The sequence below is a fragment of the Sarcophilus harrisii genome, chromosome 2 (genome assembly GCF_902635505.1).
Source record: "Sarcophilus harrisii chromosome 2, mSarHar1.11, whole genome shotgun sequence".
Taxonomy (NCBI): domain Eukaryota; kingdom Metazoa; phylum Chordata; class Mammalia; order Dasyuromorphia; family Dasyuridae; genus Sarcophilus; species Sarcophilus harrisii.
In genome coordinates this window covers 614091204-614104493 of record NC_045427.1, presented here as the reverse complement: position 1 = coordinate 614104493, position 13290 = coordinate 614091204, and the positions used below count along the sequence as shown (strand labels likewise).

Here is a 13290-nt window from a genome sequence, read left to right as displayed (position 1 = left end):
TTTCCTCATCTGCAAAAGGAAGGAGTTGGATAAGATGAGCTATAAATTACTTCTAGATCCATTATATGACTATTGTCTTGATGCAATTTTAAATACATTTACACTTGCTTTGCACATTGGTTTAGAGAGACATCCATATTTATAATATGGGTAATTTATAATATGGATAAATTTATAATAGTAACTAGTATTCTAATTGAAAGGTTTATGACAAATATGAAAATTCACTGTCCTCTGAATAAAATAATCATTGTTAGAATTTTTAAGGTTTTCCTCCCTTATTTTCATAACATACTTTCTCTTACCATCTCCCCCTTGTGGCCAAGAGCAAGCAATGTATGACAATCAACCAGAAACAGCAATGCAGATTTCTTTAATGCTGGAGGCTAACAGTTTTACCAGGGAACAAATTCAAGACATTGGTAAACTTTTAATCATGCCTTTCATATCAACTGGGTCTAGAAAGCTTGGAATGAAATGTATTAAGATATTTAAGCCAATGACTTCTATCAAAACACTGATAGGGAAAAGGAAGAACAGGAAAGGAATAATATTTTTGTACCTTTCGTGTCTTAAAATAAATAAATAAAAGTCAATATAAGTAAACTTGTAAACTCATCTAAATATCAGATTATTTTTCTAATTATTTTTTTGAAAACACATTATTTTTCTGATATTCCCCAGGAAATTTTTCTTCTAAGTTTGAATATGGCCAATATATGACAAAGACATAATTTGACATGCCTGAATTGATATATTAACAGATGCACCAACTGCTATTTTAGCTAGACTATTGATATTACAGGTGAATACCTACCTAACAATTGCTCTAAAGTATCATTCTAGTTCTCTTAATTAAAGATCCTAACATATGTATATCTAGCAAAGTCTAAGACATTTTTGTACAATTCAGGATACATTTTATAATGCTGTCCCAAATGTTCTAAGCATTTTACAGTGCTATTTGAAAGAAGTAAGGTTATTCTACCAGTAAAAGAAAATAAAATTCAGAACCCTCAGTTCTATATCAGATCTAAGCAAGCAATTTTAAGGATTTGGACTAAATCAAAGAGAAACTTAGAGACTTTTTATTGTCTCTGTGTCCCCAAAGATACATACCTGTGGGATCTTTCCTGAATAGAGTGTTCATGACTGTAGCATGGAGTTTCACTCTGTCCCATTCCTTTATCATCAATCCAGACAACACAAACCTTTCTACCAGCTGATCAGCTATCAACTGTAGTCTAGAAAAATTGAGGACATATAAGAGTAAAACAGTGCATAATAAAGAGGTCTCATTACCAAAAGAGTTATCACTTAGTTGGGTTTCCTAAGAACTCAAGAAAAATCTTTAAAATGGCAGACATGAATAGCAAATGAACAATAAATTTCCTATTTATTTCAAATGAGGTTACTACAAAATTAATTTCTCAACTAGAATATCCAATCTTAATATTAAAATCACTAAATAAGGAGCCAAATTAAAAAATGCAGAATCAGAGAACTTAAAAACAAGTAGAATCAAAGGCCTCCAAGATCATCTTAACTACTCCCTCTTTTAAAGATGTGAAAATGAAGCCAAGAGAGGTGAACTGATTTACCTTAAGTGATGGTTCCTGAGTGGCAGATCTAGGAGTAGATCCCAGTCTTCCGAACTCCCAGGTACAGAAGTATTCTTCCCACTACATGACTGTTTTTTTCTTTAAAATAAATTTCTAAAACTTCTTGATGATTACCGAATGGCTTCCAAATGATTTAGATATTTTCCAATCACCAAAAACTTATATTTAAACACAAGATCAGACACTGAAATATTCACTGCAAGTGTAAAGCACAGGCTGAAGTGTTAAAGATACCCATAACCTAGTTTTTCTCTATTGCACCAAAAGCATAGGTTCTCTCTTAGCAGGAGGCACTTTCACATATGCAGAATACCAAAACACACACACACACAGAATAAACATGAGAGATGAACTCAAATCTTTCATACCAAGCAGGTCTCTTTGTTTCATCTGTCCCTTTTTGAAAATCAGGTACCAGGAAAAGGTCATTTTTCTTTATATGGAAAAGGAGAATGAAGGCTACACAAAAAATTAAGGGGAGATGCAACTTTAGGGAGATAGTAGCTACTCAGAAATGTCTGGATAATTACTGCCAAATACTATTGTGGATATTTTATAAGATCTCTGTAACTTACAAATCCTTGATAATAGGAAGTTTTAGAGAGTTTAGAAAGGCTAATCCTATCAGAAATTAAAGGATTTATGCAACTGAGTCTATATCTTTCCATTAATACCAAATACAAACTACATTTGTATATTAAGACTTAAATAAACATCTGGTCTCTCTAGCTATCCTGCTTTCTTCTTATTTCATAAATCTATAATGCCAATAATAGCCAAATTGTACCTACTAGAACTAATATTCTAACCATTAACATCAGAAGTAAATATAATTAGAAATGTGAGCTTTGGCAATAAGAGAAGAAAAAGACATTAAAGGAATTAGACTAATAAAAAAATCAAATTACCAATCTTTGCAAATGATATGATGGTAGAGAACCCTAGAGAATCAACTAAAAAACCAATACAAACAATCCACAACTTCAGCAAAGTTGCAGGATACAAAATAAATTCACATAAATCATCAGCATTTTTATATATCATCAATAAAATCCAGCAGCAAGAGATAGAAAGAGAAATTCCATTTAAAATAACTGTCGACAATATAGGGGTCTACCTGCCAAGGCAAAGTCAGGAACTATATTAATACAACTACAAAACACTTTCCACACAAATAAAATCAGATCTAATCAATTGGAAAAATATCAAGTTCTTGGATAGGTTGAGCGAATATAATAAAAATGACAATACTACCTAAACTAATCTACTTATTTAGTGCTACACCAAACACTCAAGAAATTATTTTACAGATCTAGAAAAAAAAATAACAAAGTTCATCTGGAAGAACAAAAGGTCAAGAACTTCAAGGGAATTAATGAAAAAAAAATGCAAATGAAGGTGACCTGATTGTACCAGTCCTAAAACTATATTACAAAGCAGCAGTTATCAAAGCCATTACTGCCTAAGAAATAAGAGTAGCTGATCAGCGGAATAAGTTAAGTTCACAAGACAAAATAGTCAATGACTATAGCAATCTAGTGTTTGACAAACACAAAGATGCCAGCTTTTGGGATAAGAACTCACTATTTGACAAAAACTGCTGGGAAAATTGGAAACTAGTGTGGAAGAAACTAGGCATTGACCTACAACCGTATACCAAGATAACATCAAAATGGGTTCATGATCTATTCATAAAGAATGATATTATTAACAAATTAGAAGAATATAGGATAGTTTATCTCTCAGATCCGTGGTAGAGGAAGGAATTTGTGACCAAACAAGACCTAGAGATCATTATTGATCACAAAATAGATAATTTTGATTATATTAAGTTAAAAAGGTTTTAGACAAACAAAACTAATGCAGACAAAATTAGAAGGGAAGCAATAAACTGGGAAAACATTTTTACATTCAAGGGTTCTGATAAAGGCCTCATTTCTAAAATACATAGAGAATTGACTCAAATTTATAAGAATCCAAGTCATTCTCCAATTAATAAATGGTCAAAAGATATGAACAGACAATTTTCAGATGAAGAATTTGAAATCATTTTTAGTCATATGAAAATGCTCTAAATCATTACTGATTAGAGAAATGCAAATTAAGACAACTCTGAGGTAACACTACACTCCTCTCAAATTGGCTAAGGTGACAGGAAAAGATAATGGTGAATGCTGGAGGGGATGTGGGAAAACTGGGACACTAATATGTAATGGGGCCAGATACATTGTTGGTGGAATTGTCCAACCATTCTGGAGAACAATTTGGAAACTATGCCCAAAGGGCTATCAAACTGTGCATACCCTTTGATCCAACAGTCTTTCTATTGAGTTTATATCCCAAAGAGATCTTAAAGGAGGGAAAGGGATCCACATGTGCAAAAATGTTTATGGAAGCCCTTTTTATAATGGCAAGAAACTGGAAATTGAATGGATGCCCATCAGTTGGAAATGGATGAATAAGTTATGGCATATGAATGTTATGGAATATTACTGTTCTGTAAGAAAAGACCAACAGGATAATTTCAGAGAGGCTTGGAGAAACTTAGATGAACTGATGCTAAGTGACATGAGAAGAACCAGGATATAAGATTATAAGATTGCAATAAGATTATGCAACGATGATCAATTCTGAATGACATGGCTCTTTCCAAAAATAAGATGACTGAAGCCAGTTCCAATGATACTATGATGAAAAGAGCAATCTACACCCAGAGAAAGAGCTATGGGAACTGAGTATGGTTCACAACATAGCATTTTCACTCTTTTTGTTGTTTGCTTACATTTTATTTTCTTTCTCATATTTTTCTGGTTTGATTTTATTTTTCTTGTACAGTAAGATAATTGTATAAAAACGTATGCATATGCTGAATTTAATGTATATTTCTACCATGTTTAACATATATTGGACTCCTTGCCATATAGGGGAGGTGGAGGAAGGAAAAAATTGGAACACAAGATTTTGCAAGGGTTAATATTGAAAAATTATCCATGCATATGCTTTGAAAAATAAAAAGTTTTAATTTTTAAAAAAAGTAAATACAATATAACCAAAAGACTATTAGATTAAGGGCAACTGATTTTATCTAATCTAGTATCCTAAGACTACTGTTTAACTTTTTTTTTTTTCATTTTCCACCAGAGGGACCACCAACCACACCTTTTCATTCTGAATAAAACTAGAATCCAGAATGATATTACTGTCAGGAAGGAGAAACATCACAACCAATTGTTTCTTAGGTCAGAAAAAATTTCAACATTCAGTCCAAATATTCTATTATCCATATATTAAATTTTTTTTCATAAGGCCATGAACATTCATGTTTTTTCCCTTTATTGATTAAAATTTCATATAAATATACATATATATCAGTGAATTTTAAAATTAGCATTGTCAAAGATGAAAATGATATCACTGTGGATGACATTTAAGCAATTGACAGAAAATAGTCTAAATAAAAATGGTTCTTTATTCTAAAACTAATTAAGGAAATAAAATATTTCTTTCATTTTACATGGGACAAGACTTCTTTTTGCTATAAAAATCAACACTGGAACACAGTCTATTCCATTACCTAAACCAAATATGTCCAAAGACGCTTTCCTTTCCAAATATCCTAGAAGCTATACATACTTCAACAAGGTAAATTCTTTCTCTTAAAATCCATTATTTATTTCTTCCATTTAGCCCTCCCATGCAAAACTAGAAAGAAATAGTCTACCCATACACAATGGTTCTTGAATAACCTGAATATGTTTTTTTTTTTAAATTTTATTCTTAAAACTTAGCTAAATTTATGACTATAGTCTACTCTAAATTCATTACAAAAACCATTCTCTACAGTGATCCCCTATGATCTGGAGAGTCACTTGAAAACTAGATCAGTTCTAGGGTCACTTAGAAATTTCTATCTGCTTAGCCATATGATTCAATACTTATACACCAATTATCCTCTAATTCAAGTATTTTAAGTATTAAAAATTCCATAAACTATCACATCTTTATCATACATGCTACTTTAGGCAAAAAGACAAGAAGGATAAAGGAGACATTAATCATTCATTAAGTGGTTACAATATGTCAGGTCCTGTCCTAAGCAGTATCAGCCTAATTCCCTTGCAAAAAAATACCAATGCTACCAGAAAGCTGCAGTGAATAGAGTGCTAGTCCTAGAATCAGGAAGACTCATCTTCATGAGTTCATATCTAATCTAATATATTTACTAGTTATGTGACCCTGGGAAAATCACTTCACCCCTTTTGCTTCAGTTTCTCCATCTGTAAAACAAGTTGGAGAAGGAAATAGGAAAACACTTCAGTATTTCTGCCAAGAATTTACCCCCAAATGAGGTTTGTAGACCATCTGACTTGACTGAAACAACTAAACAATAATAATTACCACAAAAAGGGCAGACTGATAGGATTGAAAGTCTGTTCATTTTCTACTAGCAAAAAAATGTTGTAGTGACCTTACCTTTCAGCAACATAAGATCCCAAAGCTACAACAGTTTATCACTAAGATCAATAATGAAATAGAGCCTCATGTTAATTTTGATTTCCAGTAATAGCTGCAGATACCTTTCAAAGAAAACAGAGGTGACAGACACAAATTCACTCACCGGTCAGAGCCATCTTTCATGTGGACTTTAGCATAAAGAACATCCATCATGCCAGGATCATCATTCATGTATTCTATCCCCACCATCTCTGCTAACAGGGGTTTACCTCCAGCAATTTTGCTTCAAAGGGGAAAAAAAAGTAAAGGAGGATTCATGATATTAAACCAAGAGAGTCAGCTACAATGAGACATGCTCAATACACAGATCTATAACAAAAGAAGAGCACTTCTTAATCCCATGAGCCCAAACTTAAACCAGGGATTGTTACATTTCCCTAGAGCTACAACAACAACAACAAAAAAAAAAAAAAAAAAAAAAAAAAAAAAAAAAAAAAAAAAAAAAAAAAAAAAAAAAAAGTCAAGTAACAAGTTATATTATTTATCATGAGTTTTTTTTTTTTACTTTTTTTATTCTGAACTTAAAGATTAAAAAACTGAGCATTTCTGTATTTAGGGGAAAAAAAAGAAAACTATTTTTTAAAGAAAAAGAATAAATTCCATATTACTTTCAGCTGTCCTGCTTATCTATGCTTCCTTCTTAATTTCCTTCTACTCATAATGAATTAAAATTGTTTTTGTCTTAACTTGAATACCTAAAAAGAATGGGTCCATGTGTACAACAGAAAATAAAATGAGGATTATATATGAAACCATGGATCTCCATTCTACATCATTTGCTTTTTTTAAGTGTATAATAAATTCAACACGTTATATTCAAAATTATCTGCTCATTTGTGCTTCCTTCTGAACTTCCTTATCTTCTCTTTTGTGCATTTTAAAAAATGTCTCAATGGCTTTTCTTTCTTTTTTTTTCAATTATAAACTTAATTTTGCATCAATTATAATAAACAAAATGTAAAAATAAACTACATAAAATAAAATAAAGAATAAAAAGTCAAATATATTGAGAGATAATGGAAAATAAAAAGAAACTATTGAAACTTGCCAGATTTTAAATTATATTACAAAGCAATTATTGTAAAAACAAAAAAACATAAACATAAATACAAACTCTGGTATTGAATAAAAAAATAAATAAACAAAAAGAAAGTATTAGCAAATGATGAATCAGATCCTGGTGACATTTATATAGCTTTTTATATTTTCAAAGTAATTTACATATTTGTATCTCATTTAATCTCACAACAAATCTTTATACTACGTTTTGTTATCCACATTTTACAAATGAGGAAACTGAAATTCAAAGGTTAAATGAATTGCTCATGATCACACAGATATTACATGTCTGAGACAGGATCTGAATTCAGAACTTTATGTCTCTAGGTACAGGGTGCATGTCTAAATCAATAACATCACTATTTCACATCTTATGGAAGGGGTGGGCATAACAGGAGGGAAATCTGAGAAAAATGAGTATTAAAGAAAAAAAATCAAATTTGAAGGTAGAAGGATCTCTACAGATAGGGGTTCATTTTAGGGAATCTCTTCACTTAAGATAAGGTAAACTCATCTAGGGGAGTGAGGGGAAGGAGAGGAAAAGTTGGAACAGAAGGCTTTTGCAAGGGTCAATGCTGAAAAAATTACCCATGCATATATCTTGTAAATAAAAAGCTATAATAAAAAAAAAAAAAAAGAAAGAAAGAAAAGATAAGGGCAAAGGGATGGCTACCCGCATTTTGTTTGAATGTGTGAACAGATAATGACCTTCCTTTCTTGGCATCGCTATTCCTTCCTCCAACACCCCTCAAAATTAATTGAGTGGTAAAATAAGATGGAAAAAGTGCTTATAACGAATAAGCATACTCAAGCAAAAACTATTGCAGAGTGGCCACATCCAAAAATGCATGTCTGAATTTTAGATGACCGTCACTTGTCAGGCAGTGTGTAAAATGCTTCATAATAGAACCTTTAAAAATACAGTTGATCATTGTAATGATTAGAATAATTGCCAAAGTTGTTTTTCTCTTGCTTCTACTCACTTCACTATGTCAACTTAAGCTACCCAAAATTCTCTGAATCATCTCTTTCATCATTTTTTACAGCACAATAATATTGCATTACATTCCAATGCAATGATTTGTTCAGTCATTCCCCAACTAAGAGGCAATCTAAGGTAATACCTTACATTTTAGGTCTCTCTTTTTCCCTCCCTAGCTCTCTCTTAAAAGAGAAAAAACTCTTTTAATCTGATGTTCAGGATCTAAATATTTGTTTTATTTGTGACTATTCTCTCTTTCAAGTATTATCCTTTCTCTTAATACCCATCATCCCCTTTTATTTGAGTTTCATATATATTTATACTTCAAATAGTTTGTGTAACTATTTGATCATTTCAAATCAAAATGAAGTTCATTGGATGTCAGCTCCCTTCTTCCTTCTTTTCACACATAGCAATTATGAAAAACTGCAAGTTGTAACCCTTTCTTCCTCCTTTCTACATTAGCACATTTCTTTCACATTCTTAAAACCCTCAGAACAGAATCAATCTACCAGGGCTTCCATTTTTCTTATTTAACTCCTGAAATACCCTTTAAAGACATTAAGATTCTGAAAGGATACTTGTTTTTTCTCTTCCCATTAGCATGCTACAATTACATCATCACACCACTCTTTCCAACTATTCAAAAAAACTGCCTTTATGGGTTTTTCTAGACTTTGTGTTTGCACTTCACAATTTTTATTTAGCTCTGGTCTTTTAAACAGAAAGGCTTGAAAGTCTTGTATCCCATTTCTCAAGAGTAAATTTACTTTAGCAAAGTAAATTACTCTTGCCCATAAGCCTTCATCTTTTGCTTTTTGGAAAACTGTGTTCAAAGATTTCCCCTCATCTTTAGTGAAGCTGCTAGATCTTGGTGATCCTTACTATAGTTAGTTGATTCCTTGGGTACCTGAACCTGCTTCTTTTTAGGTGCTTTCAGTAGGTTTTTTCTTTAATGTGAGAATGCTAGATTTTGCTTATAACACTGATAGAACTTTTTGGCATTTCCTTCATGAGATTTTTTTTAAAGTGATCTCTTTTTATATAACTAAAATTTCTCTTAATAGTTTTCTCTCTATCCCTTCCTTGAGGGTCATCTTATGTAACAAATAATATCTTCAGAGATTTCATCATATCTCAGAGATTTAAATATCATCTTTATGCTGATGATTCTACCTATCTAGTCCTAACCTCTTTACCAATCTCCAAATTCACATCTCTAAGTCCCTTTCAGATATATGAAACGAGATGGCTAGTAGCTATCTTAAACTCAACATGTCCAAAATTGAACTCATCATTTTTCCCCCTAAACCTTTCCTCCATGATTACTTCCCTATTATCTGTAAAAGACCTCCCATCTTCCCAGGGCCTGAGGCTCACAACCTAAGAGCTATCCTCATCACCTCATCATACCTCATAGACAAACTCTTGTCTTGCTTGTGCACCATCTCTAGAATACACAGCCTCCTCTCCTTGGACACTACCCCCCCTCCTCACTTCCCCTTCGAGGCCTGCCACAGCCTGGTCCTAAATCTCAGGTACAATCATGTCATCTTAATAATACTTCTCTTAATACTTCTCTAAGCAACACATTCCAGTGATGCCTTAGCACCATCAGGAGCAAGGACAAAATCCTCTGTCTAATGTTCCTGAAGAATTCTGGATTTCTGGATCTCTGTAATGCTTTTCTTCCTTGATCATTATATACTTCAACAACAATACTATATGATGACCAGTTCTGATGGACCTGGCCATCCTCAGCAACGAGATCAACCAAATCATTTCCAATGGAGCAGTAATGAACTGAACCAGCTACGCCCAGAGAAAGAACTCTGGGAGATGACTAAAACCATTACATTGAATTCCAATCCCTATATTTATGCCCACTTGCATTTTTGATTTCCTTCACAAGCTAATGGTACAATATTTCAGAGTCTGATTCTTTTTGTACAGCAAAATAATGTTTTGGTCATGTATACTTATTGTGTATCTAATTTATATTTTAATGTATTTAACATCTACTGGTCATCCTGCCATCTAGGGGAGGGGGTGGGGGGTAAGAGGTGAAAATTGGAACAAGAGGTTTGGCAATTGTTAACGCTGTAAAGTTACCCATGCATATATCCTGTAAATAAAAGGCTATTAAAAAAAATTAATCATAAAGCAGTCCTCAGAAAAAAATAAAGTGGTAAATTGCTAAAAAAAAAAAAAAAAAAAACTTTTCCTCCTCATCTCTAGCTACAGCCGTTCCTGACTTCCTTTAAGTCCCAACTAAAATCTTATATTCTATAGGGAGCTTTTTCTAGTCTGTCTTAATTCTAGTGCTTTTCCTTTGTTAATTATCTCCTCTTAATCCTGAATATAAATTAGTTAAGATCACACAAGATTACACACACAAGAAAGGAATGGAGGGTTTGAAATCTGATATTCCAGAAGGCAAAAAGCTAGATTACAAGTAAGAATAGCCTACTTGGCAAAAGTAAATATAATCTTTCCAGGGGAAAAATGGACATTAAATGAAATAGAGAAGCCTTTCAAGCATTCCTGATAAAAAGACCTGAGCTGAATAGAAAATCTAACATTCAAACATAAAAATCAAGAGTAGCATAAAAAGATACAAATGAAAGAGTATAATAACAAACTCATTAAATTAAATTGTTTATATTCCTATATGGAGAAATAATACATATTAAGAACCTACTCATTAAAGTGAAAAGAAAATTTTACAACTTTCTCTGAACAAGTTCTTATTTTGAACTAGTTCAAATCTATAAGAATACAAATTATTCCTGAATTGACAAATCATCAAAGAATGTGAACTGGCAATTCTCAGAAGAAGGAATCAAACCTTTCTATAGTCATATGAAAAAATGCTCTAATCAGTATTGATTAGAGAAATGCACATTAAAATAAGTCTGAGGTAATGTTTGACCTATCAGAAATGAAAAATGCCAGAAGGGAGAAAGGAAAATCGGTACACTAATGAACTGTTGATGGAAATGTGAACTGAACTAACCATTCTAGAGAATTTGGAACTATGTCCAAAGGGTTATAAAACTTCCTACTGTTCTCTTAGTCAGCAATGCCACTACTAAGTCTGTATCCCAGAGAGATCAAAGAAAAAGGAAAAGGACCTATATGCACAAAAATACTTATAGCAGCTCTTCTCATGGTGGCAAAGAATCAGAAATCAAGGGGATGCTCATCAATTGGGGAATGGCTGAACAAGTTGGGGCACATGATTGTGATGAAACACTATAATGTTGTAGGAAATGACAAGGGGAACTGTTTCAGAAAAACATGGCAAAAATCTACATGAACTGTGAGATCAATTGTACACAGTAACAGTAACATTGTAATCATGATCAACTGTTAAAAAAAAATTTAAAAACCGGCTATTCTGAGCAATACAATGATGCAAGACAATTCAAAAGGCCTCATGATGAAAAAATGCCAGAGAAATTATGAACTCCAAATGCAAACTGAAATAAAATTTTCTCACTTTATTTTTCCCATTTTTAAAATAAGGCTAATAATATGGAAATGTCTTTCATATTTTATATGTATAACTGCTATCATATTACTTATCTTTTTAGTGTGCAGTGGCAGCCCCTACCAAGTCTCATTCTTGTTTTGCAGAACTTTCTCAAGTTAGGACTACCTGGATCTTTAATGGTCAAGAGAGCTACATTTTCAAGATCCTCTTCAGTGTTTTAGGACAAAGTGATAGGGACCTCAGAACTAGGAGTTCAGGCAGTCCTGATCTGACCACTGCTGTGCTGTATTTTACTCTTAGTTTCCCATATCTCAGACTTTGTCAGATGAGCTCTCTGCACTTCTATATCTGGATATAGTCTTGACTATCCCCCCAATCATGCTAGGAGGTTGCCTTTCTTGGCAGCCCCCTTACCTACTGTACACAGACTTCTGGCTGAATTTTTTAAGTTCAGAGCTCAAAGAAGTTTTTTACATTAGATTCTTTTTGGATTCCTTGACTAATGTTCAGTTTGGCATGAATTTCAAGTTTTTTTTTCTACATGGGAGCTGGGAATTCTGATTCCATTTAGGCAATCAACTTGGCTAGAAGTCCCAGTGCAGGGTACTATCACTGTATATCTATGCTAACTAATACAAATATCTTGCTGGTTCTTCCTGAGACTTTGTACTCCTTAATTTTCTCAATTGGAAAATTTACATTTTGATACACCAAGCCCCAAATTAAAGGTCACTTCTCCTAGTAAGGAGATTACACTATGTCAAAACAAAACCCATATAGTTCAAAACCTACCAACTACACATAGCTTCCTTTATTAAACTTTAAGAGGTATAAATTTGCATAATTTTAAAAAGAATATAGCAATATCCCCAAATTTTGTTGTTGTTTAGTCATTTGAGTCGCTTCAGACTCTTCATTGCCCTTTTTGGGATTTTCTTGGCAAAGTTACTGGTGTAGTTTGCCATTTTGTTCCCCAGCTCATTTTACAGATAAGGAAACTGAGGCAAACAGGGCAAAGTGACTTGCCTGAATGACACAACTAGAAAGTGGGGTAGGGTCACATTTGAACTCAGGTCTTCCTGACTCCAGATAAAGCACTCTCTGTGTTGTGATACCTAAATACCTCAATATCCCCAAATAGTCATCTAATAAAATCCAGTACTATGTCAAACTGGCCACTATATTACCAGTGATATAAGTTCTGTTTATTTTCATCTATGTGGCAATTAAAGCAGGGGAAATTTTTAGAATCTTAATAATTAATCTTTACCATGATGTCAAAAATAATATATGTGACCCTAGGATGTGATCCCACTGAAAAGTAAATGTGATAATTTCTGATAATATTGCTTCTCTTTCTTTGTACTTTTCTTCTTTCTTTTCTCTCAAGATTTCTGTCTTCACATTTTTCTACTTTATCTCCATTTCCAAACCTTTTTTCTCAGGTCAGCTGATTGCCATTTGCTATTCACATCCACTCTACTCCCTCCCCTTAGTGCTCTACACCCAGAAAAGGAATACTTATATCCATCTGCCATGCACCAGCCAAGCACAATGTAAACTCCTTGTGTACTGGAACTATTTGTTTTGGCTGTAGCTTTGTACCTAGAACAGTG

At 32.9% G+C, this 13290-nt stretch overlaps 1 protein-coding gene across 5 annotated transcripts in view; it reads right to left on the bottom strand.

Moving 5' to 3' along the window:
* ASCC1 (activating signal cointegrator 1 complex subunit 1) overlaps window positions 1–13290 on the bottom strand; it is a 103327-nt gene that overhangs the window by 36448 nt on the left and 53589 nt on the right. For all 5 annotated transcript variants that reach the window (XM_031956535.1, XM_031956538.1, XM_031956537.1 and 2 more), the window contains 2 exons: window positions 6241–6360; window positions 1120–1244 (listed from right to left, as the gene is read on the bottom strand). In XM_031956535.1, coding sequence (XP_031812395.1) covers window positions 1120–1244; window positions 6241–6360 — 245 coding nt within the window. The remainder of the gene's footprint in view (window positions 1–1119; window positions 1245–6240; window positions 6361–13290) is intronic.